Raw genomic sequence first — 22,399 nt, 5'->3', positions numbered from 1 at the left:
AACAGTTTTGTGTCAAAAGCAAATTTAATCACCTTATTTGTCGTTCCAATTTCCAGATCATTTATAAATGTTAATAGCACCAGGCCCAGTACAGATCCCTGTGGCACTTGACTATTGTGTTACCTCCTCCAGTTTCTTATCCCTCACAGGAAGGGGGGAAGCACAGGAAAATAATAAGAAAGAGAACTTAGACTCCATTAGGCGCAGCCAGTAAATTACCTTTATTAGTATCTCACAGAGCCAAAAATACAAAATAGTTCTCTCCCTGGAGCAGGTTGCCAATCAGCAGTGCACATCCTGAAAGACTAGGTCTGCTCAGCTAATACTACCCTGGACATCACATATATACTATTACAAGTTCTGTTTCTCCCAAATCATGTGATTTCCCATAAATCAAAACCATTAGGTAGCCTTATACCATATATGGATTGGTCATGTATTCTATCAGTCTCTCCTGATGTGTTTGCACATGCCCAGTGGCCATTGGCTAGTCAGTTATCAGTATAGCGTGCAGTTAGTCACAGAGCAAAAATTACATAGAACAATACCCTTGTGTCCCCTCACCCCAAATCTGAAACATTCTAGGCTCACTGTGTCCTCAGTCGTCTGTTCACCAAGGTTTCATCATTATATCCAGTTTATATGAAAAGCAGTGGCGTAGCTAGGTGGGGCGCAAGGGGAGCCCAAATGGATTTTAGGGCAAACAGCGCCTATGCGCTACATGGCCATGAACCCGCCTCTCTTCCCTTCTGCCGCTGCTGCTTCAGTGCAGTGGTAACGGCAGCAAAATGTACAGCTATTGTCGTGGATCCGCACTACATAGACTCGCAGCTGCCCGTAATAGGAAATGATGTTGGAGGGGCATGGACTAGCAGCCATGAATCTGCACAGTGTGGCTCCACGATTGCTCTACTTTGTTTTGCTGCTGCTGGTCTTGGCTGGAGTAGTCCAAGATGGAGTATTAGCAGCAGTGGGTTTCGGGGGGAAGGGAAAGAGGTCAGATGATGGAAGGAAAGGGGAAGACGGCAGAGGGGACAGGAGCTGGATGGGGAGGGTCAAGAGTGAGAGAGGGAAAGGACATGTGCTGGTTGGAAGGAGGAAGAAAGGCGCTGGATGGGATCCTTAAAGAAAGGGTCAGAAAGAAGGGGGAGGAGGAAGATCTGGAAGAGACAGTTACTGAATGAAAGAATGGAGACTGGGAAGGGACAGGTGCTGGATGAAAGGAGGGATAGAGGGGACAAATACTAGAAGGAATGGTCAGAGAAAAGGGGCAGGTACTGGAAGGAAGAGTCAGTGAGATGGGTTAGAACGGTGACATGGTGAAAGGAAGGTGGGAGAGAAGGGACAGACTGGAAAATAGGGAACGAGAAGGGAGAAAGGGGACAGACATTGGATGGAAGGGGAAAGAGTGCACGCTGGATGGAAAAAGTAGAGGAGGCACACACTAGGTGGAAGAGGGTTAGGGGCAGACACTGGATGGAACGGGGAGAGAGGGGCATCCTATTATTTCATAGATTTTTTTTTTTTGCTAACTCTCCCCCCTTTTCCAGCACCTTCAATGGAAGATGGAAGAGAGGGGATAGTTAGCAAACCCCCCCCCCCAAAAAAAAACTATGAAATAATAGGATGAAGAATGGGAGGGCTGGAGTAAGGGAGATGAAAACTGTAGGCAGATGTGGTTAAAAATAAAAAGGAAGATTGAAGACTGAGTAGTAAAAATGAATGAAGTCTAAGAGGCAGAAAACTAAATGAAGGAAAGCTGAAAGGAAAAGATCAATTCAGAGGTGGATATAGGAGAGAAAGTGAAGAAGGCAGGAAGGGAGAGAAGAAGTGGCAGATGAACTGGAGATCATGTGAAGAAAGTTAAGAAAAGCCAGAAACTGGAGACTGAGACAAACATGATGGGAAAAAGAAAACAAAACGACCAAACAACAAAGGTAGAAAGAAAAATTTTATTTTTAATTCAATGAATGGAAAATGTAAGTTTACACTGCTTTCTTTATATTTTGCAGAGTGCTGTTTTGATTTCTCTTTCTCTAGTGTTGCAGTGTGGCTTCTTGGGTTTTAAGTTTGTTTAGTCTACATATTCATATTTTAACTTTGTGGTAATTTATTCTGTACCTGGCAAGGGTGTTCAGTGTTTGTGACTGAGGCCAGGCACTCTGTTTGCATCTAGCATCTGTAAGAATTCAACTTGTTCCAGTTTTCCAATAGTTCCTACTGTAGTATTTCCTCTGTTGCATTTTTCTAGATAAGGTCTTTGTTGTGTTACTTCTGTAAATCAGTGGTGTTATGGTCAAGTAGATTATATAGATTTTGAGTGACTTTGTATTACAGGTACAGCTGTTCCTCGGCAGAGTACAGGATCGTTCCTGCGGATGGTGTCACCAGACTCATGGCTGAAGAATGGCGTGTTGGTTCTGCTGAACCACAGCAGAAGGGCCAGTGGCACCAGCACTGTACTCTTCAGTCATGATCATGACAACACAAGCAGCACAAGCACTCCTGGTTGACAGAGTATGAATTGCTGCTAAGTGCTAAAGAGCCAACATGGGGTGAGGATGCTCTAAGTTAGTGTGTGAATGGTAATTGACTGCAAATACTTTGCTTCATAGTTAGGAAAGATTCATGGGCAATTCATAATGTGTTACTGAGCAGCATTCTTAGATGACTATCAGCTAACTAACCATAACAAAAATATCAATTTTTCTATTGTGCAATACCTTTCTCCACTACCAGGGAGATGACACATGCTCATACTGTTTCCTGTGGTTTCCAGTTTGACTTCTGCTAGTTCAGTTGTGTAATCGTTGCTGGCGCCTATTTTACAAAAGTCCGCTCCCCCTGACCTTAAAACCTAGGTACGCCTCTGATGAAAAGCCTAGTCTCAGCTCCTGAAGTGTCTGTTCTCAGCTCCTGAGAAAGCAGTACTGTATGTTACATGTGAGAACCAAACTGAGCAAAGTACAGGCCTTAGGCCTAGCCCTTAGGAACAAGCCAAACATAGGAAGGCATATACACTATACACCCTCCATTGAGAAAATTGGCCATTTAACCCTACCCTCTGTTTTCTGTCCAATAACCAATTCCTAATCTACAGGACATTGCCTCTTATCCCATGACTTTTTAATTTTCTCAGGAGTTTCATGAGAAACTTTGTCAAAAGTTTTCTGCAAATCTAGACACACTATATCAACCGGCTGACCTTTATCCACGTGTTTATTCAAGTCTTGAAAAAAATGAAACAAATTGGTGAGACAAGACCTGCCTTGGCTGAGCCCATACTGATTCTGTCCCACTAAATCATATTTCTGTTCTGTAATTTTATTCTTTATAATAGTTTCCACAATTTTGCCCAGCACAGAAGTCAGTCTTACCGGTCTGTAATTTCCCAGATCACCCGGGCTGCAATCCTTTTTAGAAATCAGCATTACATTGTTCACCCTCCAATCTTCAGGTAGTACGGATGATTTTAACGACAGGTTACAGATCATAACTGGTTCTTCTGCAATACTATCTGAGCATTTAATACCTGTTTCCTTTTTTCCTGCTAGAGTAGCAGTACTTTCAACTTTTTTCTTGGTCTTGATGAAGAGCATAGTTTAAAAAAGAAATTAGTCAGAACAGGTGATGTGTGCTGGAAGAGTTGGTACTGGTCTTAGGGCAGCTAGAGCTACACATAGGTCTAAGTAGAAAAATGTTTTTGGCCACATGGACTCCACAGTTCATGTAACTCCCATGGCACGTCTACATATGAGATCAGCTCAATGGACCCTAGCTTCCCAGTGGTATCAAGCTGCGGAGGATCTGCAGAATGTGATCCAACTCTCCACTGATTTTCTAAATTCTCTTCAATGGTGAGCAGTCCGGTCCAATTTGACTATAGGGCGACCATTGTAAATTCCTCAGCCACAAAAACTGCTGACGACGGATGTATCCCTCCTGGGGTGGGGAGCTCATGTAGACGGGCTTCACACTCAAGGAGCATGGTCCTTCCGGGAAGCAGGTCTTCAGATCAGTCTCCTGGAATTGCGAGCTATTTAGAACGCTCCAAAGGCTTTCAGAGATTGGATGTCCAACCAAATCATCTTGATTCAAACAGACAATGAGGTTGCAATGTATTACACCAACAAGCAGGGTGCAGCCAGATCTCACCCTCTGTGTCAGGAAGCTGTTCAGATGTGACTTTGGGCACACAGTCACGGCATGTTTCTCCAAGCTACTTATCTGGCAGGTGTAAACAACAGTATGGCCACCAGACTGTATATAGGGCACACCCTTCTTGCCCCTAAAAGGGAGCTGCTGCTACTACTAAAAATTTCTAAAGCGCTACTAGGGTTACGCAGCGCTGTACAGTTTAACATAGAAGGACAGTCCCTGCTCAAGGAGCTTACAATCTAAAGGACAAATGTACAGTCAGTCAAATTGGGGCAGTGTAGATTTTATGAATAGGTATAAAGGTTAGGTGCCGAAGGCAACATTGACGAGGTGGGCTTTGAGCAAGGATTTTGAAGATGGGTAGGGAGGGGGCTTGGCGCAAGGGCTCAGGCAGGGCCATGCCAACACGGTAAGCGCTGCAGGGGGGCGCCTGCCTTCAAAGGTGCCGCCGCACCGTTGCATTGTATTAAAAAAAAACAACCTTACTCCTCCGCTCCCCTCCATCCCTGATTCGGCGCTTTAAATTTACCTCCCTCCAACGTCTGCACAGCGTCAGTGAAAGTGCTGCCTGTCTGACGTCTCTCCACCAGCCCAGCCTTCCCTTCGCTCGTTGAGTCCTTCTGTGTCCCGCCTTCTTCTGACGTCATTTCCTTGAGGGTGGGAACGAGCGAAGGGAAGGCTGGGCTGGTGGTGAGAAGTCAGGCAGCGCTTTCACTGATGCTGCGCAGAAGTCAGAGGGAGGTAAATTTAAACGTCCGGGGGGGGGGGGGGGCGCCAAATGATGGTCTGCGGGGGAGGGGGGGGCACCAGAGACCCTAGGCACTTCCCTGGGCTCAGGAAGTTTATTCCAAGCATAGGGTGAGGCGAGGCAGAAAGGGCGGAGCCTGGAGTTGATGGTGGTGGAGAAGGTTACTGAGAGGAGGGATTTGTCCTGTGAGCGGAGGTTTTGGGAGGGAACGTAAGGGGAGATGAGGGTAGAGAGGTAATGAGGGGCTGCAGACTGAGTGCATTTGTAGGTAAGAAGGAGACGCTAGAACTGTATGAGGTATCTGATCGGAAGCCAGTGAAGTGACTTGAGGAGAGGGGTGATATGAGCATATCGGTCTAGGCGGAATATAAGACGCACAGCAGAGTTCTGAACGGATTGAAGGGGGGATAGATGGTTAAGTGGGAGGCCAGTGAGGAGTAGGTTGCAGTAGTCAAGGCGAGAGGTAATAAGAGAGTGGATGAGAGTTCGGGTGGTGTGCTCAGAGAGGAAAGGGCGAATTTTGCTGATGTTAAAGAGAGAGAAGCGACAGGTCTTGGCTATCTGCTGGATATGCGCAGAGAAGGAGAGGGAGGAGTCAAGGATGACACTGAGGTTGCGGGCAGATGAGACAGGGAGGATGAGGGTGTTATCGACTGAGATAGAGAGTGGGGAAAGAGGAGAAGTGGGTTTAGGTGGAAAGACGATAAGCTTGGTCTTGGCCATGTTCAGTTTCAGGTGGCAGTTGGACATCCAGGCAGCAATGTTAGATAAGCAGGCTGATACTTTGGCTTGGGTTTCCGCAGTGATGTCTGGTGTGGAGAGAGAAAGCTGGGTGTCGTCAGCATAAAGATGATATTGGAAACCATGAGATGAGATCAGCGAGCCCAGGGAAGAGGTGTAGATTGAAAAAAGAAGGGGTCCAAGGACAGATCCCTGAGGAACTCCAACAGAGTGGGATGGGGGTGGAGAAAGATCCATGAGAATGTACTCTGAAGGTACGGTGGGAGAGATAAGAGGAGAACCAGGAGAGGACAGAGCCCTGGAACCCAAATGAGGACAGTGTGGCAAGAAGTAAATCGTGATTGACAGTGTCAATAGCGGCGGATAGGTCGAGGAGGATGAGGATGGAGTAGTGACCTTTGGATCTGGCAAGGAACAGGTCATTGCAAACTTTAGATAGTGCTCTTTTAGTAAGCGACCATGTTGTCTGGTGACGTCACTTCCTCTTCCCCTTGGCGGATGCTCTTTATGACTTGCTTTGGGCCTCTTCTACGGCTCTTTGCGTGGCAGCCCATCACACTCTTTGACTTCGTGGCTGGTCTGCAGATGTGGCCTCTAAGTCCAAGCTTAGTAAATTTCCTTTTAAGGGTTCTTTTCTCTTTGGCGATAAGTTGGATAAGCTGCTGCGTAGCCTAGGTGAGGCTAAAGTTCCAAGGCTTCCTGAGGATTGTCCCAGGGGGGCCTGGACGTGGTGTTTTTTCCGGCCGTGGTAGGGGCTGTGATTTTCGGTATAGACCAGGCAGAGTAGTTCCATTTCAATGATCCAAGTTTTTTTCAGAGGACCTACTCCTTTTGGAGTGGTCGTAGAGGCGGTCGGGAAACGGGAAATTCTTTCTCATCTTCCTCCTATCCTCAACAATGAAGGTTTGCGGGCCCAGCCTCCGGTTCAGGTAGGAGCTCTGTTGGCGCAGTTTTATGGGAGGTGGACCAAAATTACTTCAGACCATTGGATTCTAGAGGTTATTCGCTATGGGGTTCGCCTTAGATTTTGCTCGTCCTTTGTCAGACGATTTCATGGAGTCTCCCTGCCCGTTCTCTGCTTAGACCCAGGGCTGTCAGGGACACTGTACGCAGACTTCTCGACCTTCAGGCTGTTTGTCCAGTTCCTTTGGCAGAGCAGTGTCTAGGACGTTACTCCATATACTTTCTGGTTCCCAAGCAAAAGGGTTCTTTCAGGCCGATTTTAGATCTCCAGATGGTCAATCGAGCCCTCAGAGTGCCCTTGTTTCGTATGGAGACTTTGCGGTCGATCATTGTGGCGGTGCAGACCGGGCAGTTTCTGACGTCGCTCAACCTCACAGAAACCTACTTGCATATCCCTATATGACTGGCACACCAATGTTTCCTTCGGTTTGCGATGCTCAGCTAGCATTTTCATTTTCGGGCTCTTCCCTTTGGGCTTGTGACTGCTCCTCGGACATTTACCAAAGTCATGGTCGTAGTAGCCGCAGCACTCAGAATGGAAGGCATTCTAGTCCATCCTTATTTAGAAGATTGGTTGATCAGAGCGTTCAGTTGGCAGTTCTAGTAGTAGACTTCTTGAAGTCCCTAGGTTGGGTAGTCAGTGCACAAAAGATCCATCTGCAGCCATCTCAGTCGTTGGAGTACCTGGGTGTCTGTTTTCAACACGTTGCAGGGCCATGTTTTTTTTTTTCCGCCGGCTCGTGTCCTCAGACTGCAGTCTCAGATTCGTCACTTATTGCAGTCACTGAGGCCAGCGGCCAAGGATTATCTTCAGGTCCTGGGTTCCATGGTGGCAGCGATCGAGGCAGTGCCCTGGGCCAGGGCTCACATGAGGCTGCTTCAGAGGTCACTTCTTTCTCAGTGGTCATCACAGAAGGACTCTCTACATCAGAAATTGTCACTTCCGGTTCAGGTGAAGAGCAGCCTACGTTGGTGGCTACGAGATGCCGGTATGACCAAGGGAATGCCTCTGGATCAGCCCAACTTGGAGGGTGGTTACAACAGATGCCCGACTCCAGGGATGGGGAGCTCACTGTCAGGGACAATATGCTCAAGGCCTGTGGTCTCCTCAGGAGAGAGCTTGCTCAATAAATCTGTTAGAGACTAGGGCAGTTAGACTAGCAATCCAGACCTTTGTCCATCTGTTGAGGGGCGAGGCAGTCCGCGTGATGTCGGAAAATGCCACCGCAGTGGCTTACATCAATCGGCAAGGAGGAATGAGGAGTTGGCAGTTGGAGCAAGAAGCGTCACAGCTGTTACAGTGGTCAGAGGTGCATCTGGTGGCTCTGTCAGCGGCTCATGTGGCAGGAGTTCAAAATGTTCAGGCAGACCTTCTCAGTTAAAACATGCTAGATCCCAGGGAGTGGGCTCCAAGCGATGTGGCGTATCGGGCGGTGGTGAACCGTTGGGGTTCCCCTATATGGATCTGTTTGCTCCCTGGCCGACCGGCCTTCTTTATACCTTTCCTCCCTGGCCATTGATAGGGCGTCTACTTCAGAGAGTCTAGTTGCACAGGGGCCGTCTGATCTTAGGGGCTCTGGATTGGCCTCGCAGACCGTGGTATGTCGATCTTCAGCAGCTTCTAGTAGAGGATCTGTTCAAGCTCCCGATCAGGCAGGATCTTTTGGCTCAGGGCCAGGCGTTTCATCCGTATCTGGGTCGATTCTGTCTTATGGCCTGGCTCTTGATTGGGTGAGACTGACAAGAAGGGATACTCCGCTAACATAATTGCTACTATGCTTTGCTCTCATTGACGTTCTGCCTCTTTGAATTATGTTCAGACCTGGAGGAGTTTTGAGGCCTGGTGAGAAGCTCAGGATAGCTCCCTTTCCCGCGTCCGTCTTACAAATTTTGGATTTTCTGCAGCGTGGTTTCGACAAAGGCCTTGTTTTGGCTTCTCTTAAAGTGCACATTGCAGCTCTGTCATGTTTTCAAGGTTGTGTTCAAGGAAGATCGCTGGCTAACCCACCTGTATGTGTTCATTTTTTAAAGAGGGGTTAGTGTCCTCCCTCTCGCTGTTCTTTTCCCCGCTGGGATCTTAATTTGGTACTCTCGGTTCTTACCAAGCCTCCCTTTGAGCCTTTATCTTCTTGTACTTTGAAGAACTTCACCCTGAAGGCATTGTTTTTAGTGGCTATTGCCTCAGCTAGGCGAGTTTTGGAGTTGCAGGCTCTTTCATGTAGTTCTCCATTTTTGGAATTCAGCTCAGAACGAGTGGTTTTAAGACCAGTTCCTTCTTTTTCTGCCCAAGGTATTGACTCGTTTTCCTTCATCTCAACTGGTGTTGTTGCCTGTTTTAGGTTCTTTCTCCTGGTCGGAGGAGCAGCATCTCTTGAAGCTTTTGGATGTCAAAAGAGTTCTGAAGCATTATGTCAAGTCTACGGAGGACATTTGTCGGTCCGATCGGAGGTTCACGCAAAGGGCTTTTAACCCCACTATTTCTCATTGGCTTAAGGACATTATTGCATCAGCTTACCTTCTTTCTGGGAAAGCTGTTCTGGAAGGAGTTAAGGCTCAGTCTACCAGAGGTCAGGCTACTTCTTGGGCAGAGCGTTGTCTGGTGCCTCCGGAGGACATTTGTATGGCGGCGACTTGGTTTTCTTTGCATTCCTTTTTTAAGCACTATCGATTGGACCTCCTGAGTCATCAGCAAGTTGTTTTCGGGGCACACATTTTGACGACGGGGCTGTTAGGGTCCCTCCCTTAATCTTACTGCTTTGTTACTTCCCATCAGTCACATTCTGGGCCGGTCTGGAGGGGCGCTAAGGAAGGAGAAATTAGACCTTACCTGCTAATTTGCTCTCCTTTAGTCCCTCTGGACCAGCCCAGATCCCTCCCTTTAGGTATTATGTGTCTTCAAGAGTAAAGTGATAATTGTTTTCTTGGGAGCTGTGTTGCTGGTTTCATTGTTAAAAAAAAGAAAACACAAATTCTATGGTTCAGTATGTAACCTTTTGTGCATGATATGCAGAGGCATGTCATTGGTCACGTTATTGTTGGTGGCATACACCCTATGTTGGCAATGTGCCGGTGGCTACTCAGGCTTTCGTATGCACAGACCGTTTACTTATTATGTTACTTCCTTCTGCTTTGGTACTTTGTTACTGGACCTTTCTCTTGTTGCCAAGGGCTCTTATTGGCTCTCTCTAGAGTCACAGTTTTTTTTCTCTTTCTCCACCTGCTGGAAGGCGTGTATAACCCATCAGTCACGTTCTGGGCTGGTCCGGAGAGACTAAAGGAAAGCAAATTAGCAGGTAAGGTCTAATTTCTCCTTTTGAGTGATGTAGTGTGAATTGTGACTTTTGCATTACTCTTTGTACAGTATGTTCTGTTAATTTTTTGCCTATCTGGGCTAGTTCATCTTTGAAATGAGGAAGTCAAAAGAAAATCAGTACTTTGTGACTGAGGAGAGAAGATATTTTTTTGTTTATCTTACTGTGCCACTTTTAAATTTTTTACCTGTCAACAAAATATGTTCAGCAGCAGCTAACCACAATTAGTTAATTTTGCTTAAACTATTATTTATAACTTAAATAGTTCACCGATATCATCATGTTGATCATGACTCCTATTCTCCTATGACGAAGTGGGCCGTAATATGAAATTGCCAGTGCTATTTTATTTAATTTTTTTTTTTTTTTTTTTTTGGGGGGGGGGGGGGGGGGGGGGGGAGGGTGCATATATCCAGCATAATGCCTTACAGAAACAGAAGAGGAGGAAAGTGAGAGTCAGGTTGGGTACTCTGTTGCCAAGAGCTGAAGTGTTTTTCTTTGAACACTGCCCCTTAAGTTCAAGCTTGATTACAGTTCCCAGTAGTAGAGGAAGGTGACCCATGGCCTTGTGTATCAGAGACTGGAGACTTGTAGCAGACAGGGACCACTTGGCTACAACCCAAGTTTAAGAGGAGTGGCCTAGTGGTTAGAGCACTGGTCTTGCAATCCAGAGGTGGCTGGTTCAAATCCCACTACTGCTCCTTGTGATCTTGGGCAAGTCACTTAACCCTCCATTGCCTCAGGTACAAACTTAGATTGTGAGCCCTCCTGGGACAGAGAATATCCAGAGTACCTTGAGCTACTACTGAAAAAGGTGCAAGCAAAATTTAAATAAAAAAGTAAATATAAGCTTCCAGGAGCAGTCTGAAATGCTTGCCCTCTGCAGGAGGCCATTGGATCAGCAAGAGATGTATCTAGTGAGTGCTCTTATATATGGAGAGGCAGGCAGGCATACCCTTGCTGGTAGACAGTTCTCAGTAGTTCTGTTTTGCATTTATTGCTATCCAACTCCTCTTTACTGCCAAGTGGAAAGGTTAACAGAACTGTGTTTTATGCCTTGTTCTCCAAGCCCAGTTCCTGCTATACCCTGCCTGTGTGCGCCATCTGTGCTGCTGCTCAAGTGAAGAACTGGCTGCCACTTTTCGCCTGTTATCTACAAATGGTGGCAGTTTCAGGTGAGGGAAGAGAAGGGTTGAAAGGGTAGACACACTTGGACTTGGTATCAGAGGAGGAGTGGTAAGGGAGATGAGCATGAGAGGGAAGAGAGAAATGGACTTGCCCTGGGGAAGGAATTGGAGAGGAGAGATTACTAGGTGATGTCTGCAAGAGGACATATGGGATTTTGTGGATAGAGGTAAAAAAACAAAACAAGAAATGTAAAGGAAGGTGGAAGAGGGGGGCGTAAGAGGATAAATACAACAGGGAGAGCAGGACTCTCTTCCTTGATTTGGTTTTCTCATTTCCCCATCTCATTCCTGAGATCCTGTTTTACTGATTTCTTCCCATTTCCTCCATAAGTAACTTGCAATCTCTTTGCCATCCATTCAAAAATTATATGGATGCAAGAAAGGTGGTAAAGCTAGTTTAAAATTAAATATAGGTGAAATAATGTACAAAAGATGGCATTTTAAGCAAATGTAGCATAAAAATACTGATTAATTTTAAAAACTTTGCCACAGAATTTTCTAATGGCACAGAATTTCCCTCTGTTCTGCTGTAGGAAACTAGATTTCTAGTCATAATCTGGTGTTGCAGATTGACAGTATTCTAGTGTTTATATTACAGCATGATGCCTTCCTGGGGTTCTTAATAATTCAGGATAATTTTAATGGATTTTGAGGGGGGTACCCTTTGAAAATGTTTTGCATGGCACTCTGAACTAATTATCTTTTAAACATTTTTTTGTGCATGAATTTGTAATATTTCTGAAAACTTTTATCATGGCATCATTGTTTCAAATCACAAACATAAATCACTTAATCGTTATTCTTGATAAGAAAAATATACTAAACTTTTCCCCCTTCCCTTTTCATTCTAGTTTAATTTTGTTGGAAGAATCCTTGGACCCAGAGGACTAACAGCTAAACAACTTGAGGCAGAGACAGGATGTAAAATTATGGTCCGAGGGAAGGGCTCAATGAGGGACAAAAAGAAGGTAGGTTCTTGAAACTGTGTATCAGAATGTTTTAGATGTCAAATCTGTGATAGTTTATGAATTCAAGTCAATGAGAAAATGGTGTGGTTGAGCCCCTTGTCTAATAACAGCATTTTTAAAGTGTGTATACTTGTGGGTCGCTATAGAGGTGGCAACTCAAAATCTGTTTGTAAATGCAGGCTTAGTTTGGATCTAAATCGTGTTTAAGTCCTCTGCCTATTCCTCCAGTTTTTTTTCTTCCAATACATTGACAGGAATTCATGGTCTTCATTGCTCTAACTTCCTAGAGGATTTTTAAAAATATTTTCTCTTTGCCCAATCCTTTTTTCCCTCTTGTAGAATTTGTTGAATGCCTAGTTCTTTTTCAGTTGACTTTTAACTTCTGTGGGGAATACTCTATCTTTATGGAAAACAACTTTTTTTTTTCCCAGAGGGTAAAAAAATAGAGATTCTGTATCGAGCTAATATTTCAGCGAATGCCAGATTGTAAAAATTTAATCCTAGATCATCATCATCTTAGAACACTTCTTATTGCATATGTCTAGTTGTATTTAGTCATTTCACAGAACCTACTAAAACTGCTTGCATGTTGAATTATCCAACACTAGTGGAACCATGCCCATTTCTTCAACTATGAAGGGCCCTAGGAAGGCTGTCATGTAAGCTTTTTTTTTTTTTTTTCTTCTCTCCCCTTCCCTTCCCTCCCGTCCCATCCCTTTCATGTCCAGCGATTCTCCTCTTCCCTGCCCTCCCATCCGTGTCCCGCAATTCTGTCCTCTACTGCTGTCCTATCCCATTCATGTCCATCAATTCTCCTCTGCCCTGCCCTCCTCTTCCCCCTCCCTCCCTCCCCTTGATGCCCCACGATTCTCTCCTCCCCTAGATTTGTACCTGAACGTTTTCTGGCTGGCTGGCGCTGGCTTTCGTTCCGTTCGTAACATCCCTCCTGATGTCAGCTTGCCTCTAGTGTTCCCTTCCCTCTCACTGTTCCGCCCTCTGATGTCATTACGTCTTGATGCGAGGGCGGGACAGTGAGGGGGAATGGCGCGCTGGAGGCTGGCTGACGTCAGGAGATGTTACGAAGCCAGCCAGCCATGGAATGTTGGGAGGTGCAAATTATTATAAAGGATATTCTTGGGTTACCTTAAAAATAAATAAATAAAAGCTTCTATTCAGTATTTAAGGTAGTAGTACTAGCTGGAGTCTTTTTTTTTTTTTTTTTTTACTGAAATGACCACAAATGGGCCTGGTTTGTAGGGGAACACAGAAACCATGCAGATTGGTCATTCTATTTAAGATTTTTGTGCTTAAGTGAGTATTCCTGAGATCATGAAAAACAGAAATGACACCCTTGATTTCTGAGAATGAACCCTGCTTTACAATATCAACCTATTTTACATAGTATTTTTACTTCCTTTTCTTGTATTCTTGGGGGGGGGGGGGGGGTGGAGGTTGTCCTTAATAAAAAAATGTTTTTGGAACAAAAGATCTTTACTGTTTTTCATCCATCTATTTAGTTTATTAGGTATTATTTACAGTACTGTATGAAAGCACCCATCTGTGTAATTTAGGACATCTACAAAGCAGCAGTAGGGCTACCGCTGCAATGGTGTGCGGCAACTAGGCCCCGGCAGTAGTTCAGCATGTGTCATGCCATTTCCAGTGTTTGGAAACTTTTTTTTTAAAGTACTGAGGGCTTACCCAGCAGTAATCAGGCAGTAGCCAGGTTAGCGCAGGAGCCCTTATCGCCTCCTAAATAGGAGGTGGTAAGGGCTCCCCCAGGGTATGGCCGTGTGGCAAGCGTTTTGCAGCACACCACCATTTCCTTTTTTAATTGAAAAAGTCTTTTACCTGCTGTGGTAAAAGGGGGCCTTGACGCACAGCACCTCAGAGTCCCTTTTACCGTCACTTGGTAAAAGGACCCCTTACTTTCAGAAAGCACGCTTATGTGTGTAATTTTCTTAGCTATGGAAAATTACTTGCTTAACACAAAAACAGCGTTCATAAGTTTCTTTAGTAGTACATTTACATACGTAACTTTAATTTGGCATAATTTTCTGCACATGCAGAAGAGGAATCTGCAGCTGGAACTACTCCCCTCTCCACACACATCACACTCTAGCGCATGAACACCCAGAACATTTAAAAGAGAAAAAGCTCATACAGATAGCTCCATATACATCTGTACTTAAACCCCTCAACCCTCCAAAAATAAATACAAATCCCCCTTTGCATACAAATCCAAAAGAAAGCTGTGTGCAACTCCCAAGATATATAAAAAAAAAATCCCCTTTCGCAATCATCCCTCCACACAATCATATGCTTGCCATATGCTCATGATGCACACTATCATCTAAACATTATTTGAGGAGAGTCAGCGATGGAAATACTTGCTAACTGCATTTTGCCCTTGGTAAATAACTGCTGGAGCTAAAGAATGCCTTTGGAAATTGTATTCTCTATTGAGTGCATCTTTCCTGCCTTAATAGCCTGCAAATTAACTTTTTGGTTTGTATATTTTGGCTTTATAATAAAGCAGGCTTCCACAAATTTTCCTTAAATCTAGGAGCTAGCATCTAAAAACTTTCTCATCTCCTTCCCCACCCTTCCAACATTGTCTCCAGTTGTTCCACCAACCTCGCAGCCTTCTCCAATGGCGGCTCTCGGTGAGCGCATCCGGGCCCTGCTTACAGAGCTTCTGGAAGGATTGCTACGCCAGTCTTCTGCGTCGGGGGTGCTTGAGCCTTCCGTACCGTCTTCTGAAGCGGTGTCTCTCCCTTCACCTGCGGTGAGGTCCTTGGCCTCAATGCTGCCTGCAGCATCGGCATTGGCTGCCACCCAGGTCGACTCTCCGGCGTCGGTGGAGGAAGCTTCGCCGCAGTCCAGGTGGGCAACAGCCTCTTGACATCGCCATCGAGGACGTCATACCTCAGCGTCGAGGCAGGCTCAGTGTTGGAGTGCCCTGTGGGAGGTTTTATCCGATACTGAAGAGAAGCATTTGTGGGAGTCAGAGGAAGATCCCAGGAACTTTTCTTCTGATGAGTCCCATGGGATTCCCTCTGAACCTTCCCCTTCACCTGAAAGGAGACTGTCTCCACCGGAGAGTCTGTCCTGTACCTCTTTTGTTCGGGAAATGGCTACAGCTATTCCCTTCCCTATGGAGGTTGAGGATGAGCCCAGGGCTGAGATGCTTGAAGTCTTGGACTATCCTGCTCCACCTAGAAAGGCTGTGACGGCTCCTCTCCATAAGGTACTGAAGGAAGTCCTTATGTGAAACTGGTCGTTCCCTCTGTCTGGTCCCATGATCCCAAAGAAAGCTGATCCCCAGTATCAGATCCACGGTGAACCTGGATTGATGAGGTCTCAGTTACCCCACGATGCATGGTAGTGGACTCCGCCCTCAAGAGAGTCAGGAGTACTAGAGACTACGCTTCGGCGCCCCCAGACAGTGAATCTAGGGCTCTTGATTCTTTTGGGAGGAAGACATATCAGGCCGCTATGCTCGCAGCCCGAATCCAATCATACCAGCTTTTCACGAGCGTCCACGTGCGGAACTCGGTGAGGCAACTGTCCAGTTTGGTTGATGCCCTCCCTCCGGAGCAGGCCGAGCCTTTTCGCCAAGTGGTGCGGCAGCAGAAGGCGTGTCAAATTCCTGGCCAGTGGCATTTTCGACTCTTTTGATGTAGCATCCAGAATCGCTGCCCAAGGTTTAGTGATGCGTAGACTCTCATGGCTGGGTGTGTCTGACCTGGATCATTCGATCCAGCAGTGAATGGCGGATGATCCTTGCCAGGGGTGGGGGGGATAACCTTTTTGGTGAGAAAGTGGAGGACCTTCTTGATCAGATCAAGAAGCATAATGATGCTATGGACTTTCTCTCTCACCGAGCATCTTTTGCTACAACCTTCTCAACTAGGAGGTTTTTTGGAGGGAAGAGAAGTGCTCCCTATACCTATGCTAGGCTACTCTGCAGCCTACCCAGGCTCAGTCCCAGCACGCTTGTTCTCGTCAACAGCGTGCGCCTCAGGCCCCTGCTGCTCCCCAGCAAAAGCAAGGGACAGGCTTTTGACTGGCTCCAGTTAACCATAGCCACAGTAAAAATGTCTGTTGCAGACGACTTGCCGGTTTGGGGAAGGTTAATGCTTTTTCACCAAAGGTGGGTTCTTCAAATAGTCCGGTTGGGATACACCCTCAATCTAGAATCCAAACCTCCAAATTGCACACTGGGAGCTCATTCTGGCAGCTCCCAGCACAAGCAGGTACTTGCAGAGGAACTCTCCGCCCTTCTATAAGCCCAAGCGGTCAAACCCGTTCCACCAGGGGAAGAAGGGTTGGGATTCTATTCCAGGTACTTCCGTGTGCAAAAGAAAACGGGGTGGGGGTGGGGATACTTCCCATCCTTGACCTAAGGGCCCTGAACAAATTCCTAGTCCGAGAAAAGTTCAGGATGGTTTCCCTGGGCACCCTTCTTCCTATGATTCAGAAAAACGATTGGTAGGCTTTCTGGACTTAAAAGATGGTTACACACACATGTCAATACTTCCAGCTCACAGGAGGTATCTTTGATTTTGGCTGGGAACACAACACTTTCAGTACCTTGTACTGCCTTTCGGTCTACCGTCTGCGCCCAGGGTGTTTACAAAGTGCCTTGCGGAAGTCGCAGCATCTCTACGCAGACAGAGAGTGCATGTGTTCCCTTATCTCGATGATTGGCTGGTAAAGAGTACCTCGGAGGCAGGTGCACGGGAGTCCATGCGAATGACTATTCAGGTGCTGGAGCCACTGGGGTAAATAGTAAATTACTCCGTCCCACCTCACCCCAGTCCAAAAATTGGAATTTATTGGAACTCTGATGCACACAAAGACAGCTCGAGCTTATCTCCCTGAGGCAAGGGCAGATAATCTGTCCCTGGTGCCCATAGTTCAAGCGTCTCAGCAGATTATGGCTCGGCAGATGCTGAGACTTCTGTGGCACATGGCCTCCACAGTTCATGTAACTTGATTCAGACAGACAATCAAGTTGCCATGTATTACACCAAAACGCAGAGGAATGCTAAGGGAAATGGGACTTGATATACCGTTTTTCTGAGGTTTTTGCAACTACATTCAAAACGGTTTACATATATTCAGGTACTTTATTTTGTACCAGGGGCAATGGAGGGTTAAGTGACTTGCCCAGAGTCACAAGGAGCTGCAGTGGGAGTCTAACTCGGTTATCCAGGATCAAAGTCCACTTGCACTAACCACTAGGCTACTCCTCCGGGGGGCACCCAGATCTCACCCTCTGTGTCAGGAAGCCGTTCAGATGTGGCTTTGGACGCGCCATCACGGCATGTTTCTCCAAGCCACTTATCTGGCAGTTGTAAACAACAGTCTGGCCAACAGACTGAGCAGGGTAATGCAAGCTCACGAGTGGTCACTGAACATGGGCATAGCCCGCAAGATCTTCCAAGCGTGGGGCACCCCCTCAGTGAAACCTTTTGCCACTCAGATCAATCACAAGGTCCCTCAGTTCTGTTCCAGGCTTCAGGCCCACGACAGACTAGTGTCAGATGCCTTTCTCCTTCATTGGGGAACAGGCCTTCTGTATGCATATCTTCCCATACTTCTAGTGGGGAAGACTTTCCTGAAGCAAGACTGCAGAACCATGATTCTTATTGCTCCTTTCTGGCCTCGCCAGATTTGATTCCCTCTTCTTCTGGAGTTGTCCTCTGAAGACCTGTGGAAATTGGAGTGTTTTTTCCAACCCTCATCACCCAGAACGAGGGGTCGCTTTTACATCCCAACCTCCAGTCTCTGGCTCTCACGGCCTGGATGTTGAGAGTTTAGAATTCGCCTCCTTGGGTCTTTCAGAGGGTGTCTCCCAGGTCTTGCTTGCTTCCAGGAAAGATTCCACGAAGACGTGTTACTCTTTTAAATGGAGGAGGTTTGCCGTCTAGTGAGACAGCAAGTCCATAGATCCTCTCTACACAGACCCTGCTTGAATACCTTCTATACTTGTCAGAGTCTGGTCTCAAGACCAACTCCATAAGGGTTCATCTCAGTGCAATTAGTGTTTATCGCTGTGTAGAGGTTAAGTCTATGTCTGCACAGCCTTTAGTTGTTCGCTTCATGAGAGGTTTGTGTTTGTCGAAGCCCCCTGTCAAACCTCCGCCAATGTCATGGGTTCTCAATGTCGTTCTCACCCAGCTGATGAAAGCTCCTTTTGAGCCATTGAATTCCTGTCATCTGAAGTACTTAAACTGGAAGCTCCTTTTCTTGGTGGCTGTTACTTCAGCTCATAGGGTCAGTGAGCTTCAGGCCTTAGTAGTCCATGCACCTTATATCAAATTACATCACAACAGAGTAGTCCTCCGCACGCACCCTAAGTTCCTGCCAAAGATGGCGTCGGAGTTCCATCTGAACTAGTCAGTTGTCTTGCCAACATTCTTTCCCCTTCCTCATACCCACCCTGGCGAAAGCAGTTTGCACACCTTGGACTGCAAGAGAGCATTAGCCTTTTACGTGGAGCGGACAAATCCCTTTAGACAGTCTGCCCAGTTGTTTGTTTCTTTCAATACCAACAGGAGGGGAGTCACCATCAGAAAACGCACAAACTCCAATTGGCTAGCAGATTGATATGGAGGGCCATATCATGGCTCATAATGTTAGAGCCATGGTTGCGTCATTGACTCACTTAAAGTCAGCCTCCATTGAAGAGATTTGCAAGGCTGCAACGTGATCATCAGTCCACACATTCACATCTCACTACTGCCTTCAGCAGGATACCTGATGCAACAGTCTGTTGGGGCAGTCGGTGCTGCAGATCTGTTCGGGGTTTAGAATCCAACTCCACCCTCCTAGACCCTTTTTTGTTCTGTTCCAGGCTGCACTTGCAGATAGTTGTTTATGGTTCAGGCCAATGGTATGTTATGTCCTCACCGTTGCGAGGCCCAGTTGACCAATGTTCATTGTTTGAGTGAACCTGCTTGCTAGGGATATCCCACATGTGAGAACTAGCAGCCTGCTTGTCCTCGGAGAAAGTGAAGATGCCTACCTTTAGCAGGTATTCTCTGAGGACAGCAGGCTGATTGTTCTCACAAACCCGCCCACCTCCCCTTTGGAGTTGTTGTTTTATTATTTGCTTTTTGATTAAACTGAGCGGGAACGCTCTCATGACGGGCGGGAAGTCGTGTGCGGTTCACATGCCAGAATTCTCTGGCAAACTTTTAAAAAATTTTGCTTGCAAAAATGCCGGTTCCTGGGCCGACGCGGACGTCGACCCACATGTGAGAACTATGAGCCTGCTGGCCTCGGAGAATACCTGCTACAGGTATGTATCTTCGCTTTACTGTAAATGAAAATGTTATGATTTACCACAAGAGGCTGGAAAATCTTCGGTCTTGAAATTGATCCCAGTAGTACTGCAGTAGGACATCGTTAACTTCTATTGTCGTTCTGTGAGTATATCTTAATGTATTGGAATTAAAAAATAACATTTTTATGAATTTCTTCCATACACTAATAATCAAAGCAGTGTTGCTAAAGAAGCAGAACTGATTTTTTGAAACATGCTGTTTTTCAAACTATATCATCATTGTGGGTATTTATTGTAACACTCTTTAAAATATAATTAATAGTAGTTTTGGTTTACGACTTAAAAGTGAAGCTCTTCATGAAGGAATAACTAACTTAGAGCATTGGTCTTTGACAGACTCTTAAGCCCTTCCTATACATCTATTTTTGAGTGGTTTATTTTTATTTTTTGATTGCAGGAAAACCCATAGAAATCACAAAAGTTGGAATACCTTTTCATACAATTCCTGACTTTAATGAAAATATTTGATCAAAGCTCAGAAATGTTAAAAATGGCATGTCTTAACTTTTGTTTGCATACCAGCTTGCTATATGTTAAAGCTTATGGGTAACCCTGATGTACAAATGCCTGAATTGAGCCATAATACTGACAGCTAATTCTAGTGAAGTTACCTTAATATATATGCTTGAATTGTAGATGTTTTCTCTAATTGTGAAATAGTTCAGTACAGATTATCTTCAGTCAAATCATAGCAAAATCTGATTCTCAGGACATTATTTTGCCAACATAAATACTAGACTTTTGCCCAGGTCTTTAATAAATAAAATCTATTTGTAAATGCCATTTCTATGTCAAGTATTTACTAAGTTCCTGCAAGTTAAAATAAAAATCTCACGTCATTTTTTGTTATTGAAGGGTTTCAGACATAAAAGTAGCAGTAGTTTAAGAATCTTTATAGCAATCATCTATTCGCCAAAGCTTTTCCAGTGCTTTAAATAGAGGAAAGAGATATGGTAGAGGTCTATAAAACCATGAGTGGAATGAAATGGGTAAATATAAATTGCTCTTTCCAAAAGTACAAGGACTAGTACACACAATGAAGCTACTGAATATTTTATTTGTTACATTTGTATCCCACATTTTCCCACCTATTTGCAGGCTCAATGTGGCTTACATAGTACCGTAAAGGCGATCGCCAAATCCAGTATGAGCAATTACAAAGTGATGTGGTAGAATGAGGTTCATGTACATTTAGAACAGATTGAATGAAGAAATATTGTATTTATGGTGTAATTAAGCTCTGGGATTCATAGCCAGAGAATGTGGTAAAAAGCTGTTCGTGTATCAGGGTTTAAAAACAACGTTTGAACAAGTTAGTAAAAGGAAAGTGCATAAACCATTATTAAGGTGGACTTGGGGAAAATCACTGATATCTCTCAGGTACTTGTGATCTGAATTGGCCACTTTTGGAAACAGGATGCTGGGCTTGATGGACCTTTGTTCTGTCCCATTATGGCAGTAACTATGTACTTATTGTCAGTTTCTAGACAAGTGATGCTGCTATAAACTTTTATTTCTTTCTTTATTGGAATTTAATAACCACCTTCATGAAGAGATTCACCCAAGGTGGTGTACAGCAGGTATAGTTTAACATAAAACTTAACAATTTTTAACGGTATAACTATAGTAAAATGATCAAATATAAGCATAAATTCAATCAATGAGGGAAATTTGGAAATGGCAGATTGAAATCTCATAATAGGACTAACCTGACAGTGTCAGAAAGGTACACATTTAACAGCACTATAGAACAATCATATAACAGAAATATGATAAATGTCAGTACAATACAATATACTATAATAGTAAATAACATATATATGATACATCATCAATATAATACCAATGAAGCACCTAATAGGCAAACAGAATATTCAACTAGATATGATGCTAATTCTGTTCATACAGTACAATGAAACAGCTTACTGTATAGCCGAGGGGGCAAGTGCAGTTAAGATATATAGATGGGGACAAGATGGGTAGTACAGAGTCAATTAGGATAAATAGGTGAGTGGCTAAACTAATATGTACAGTTGAATAAGATATAATGAACTGGTCTGAGTGTACAGCAATCTAGTTCAGCAGAGTGAGTAGATAGTCAGTTACCATACATATAAGGGTTAAATGAAAAGTTCCTCCATCTCCGTAATTCGTCAACAGATGGCAGCACTGATGCATTACATATGTTCACTTGTTATTTGAAATCTTTTTCCTTCCCCTCAGTTGGCAAGAATTGTTTGTGTGAAGAAGATGTTTTGCTATTGTTTCTGAAATGGAAACATGCAGTAAGTACTTGGTTCAATTTAAGCAGTGTGCCATGATAGAATTTCTGACTTTTGGAGTCCAATTGAAATTCACCACACATGCAGGTTGTTTATGGTGATAACTGTATTGATTTGAGCACTGTGCGTTGCTGAGCTAAAAAATGTAAAGATTATGGACTGGGAAGGGCTGATCTGTGTGATCAAAAATGAAGTGGACAGCAATGAATGCGTCTCATGCATGAAAGATCGATGAACTCGTAAAGGACAATCAGAGGATCAATGAAAGCATTATGTTGCAAACCTAGAAACTGAAAGAATGACTAAGGTTTAGGAAGCACAAGAAGAAATTTTGTTACAACTTGACAATGCTAAGTCTCATGCAGTGTCCATCATAAAGGTGGGTCTCTGTCTTACCTCATCCACCATATAGCCCAGACTTACTGCCATACAATTTCCATCTTTTTCCAAAATTAAAGGAATATCTTTGTTCAACTGGAATTAAGAGGTGGAAAGGACTGAGTAACTGGTTGAAGAGGCAAGATGTGCGGTTCTTTGCAATGGCTTTCCAATACTTGTCCATCATTGGTAGAAATGTGTAGCGAATGGTAATGACTATGTAGAAGAATAAATATAATAAAAGAAATTTTGAGCATTATTTTCCTTATTAATTCATTACAATATCTTCATTGAAACAAAAGCAAT

At 44.7% G+C, this 22,399-nt stretch overlaps 1 protein-coding gene across 8 annotated transcripts in view; it reads left to right on the top strand.

Moving 5' to 3' along the window:
- QKI (QKI, KH domain containing RNA binding) overlaps positions 1–22,399 on the top strand; it is a 552,778-nt gene that overhangs the window by 133,339 nt on the left and 397,040 nt on the right. For all 8 annotated transcript variants that reach the window (XR_003941579.1, XM_030198090.1, XM_030198088.1 and 5 more), the window contains exon 3: positions 11,960–12,076. Coding sequence is in view for 7 of the 8 variants with exons in the window: in XM_030198090.1 (XP_030053950.1) it covers positions 11,960–12,076 (117 nt within the window). In the remaining variant the exon portion in view is untranslated. The remainder of the gene's footprint in view (positions 1–11,959; positions 12,077–22,399) is intronic.

This window comes from Microcaecilia unicolor, chromosome 3, assembly GCF_901765095.1.
Source record: "Microcaecilia unicolor chromosome 3, aMicUni1.1, whole genome shotgun sequence".
NCBI lineage: Eukaryota > Metazoa > Chordata > Amphibia > Gymnophiona > Siphonopidae > Microcaecilia > Microcaecilia unicolor.
This window is presented reverse-complemented; position numbering and strand designations above follow the sequence as displayed.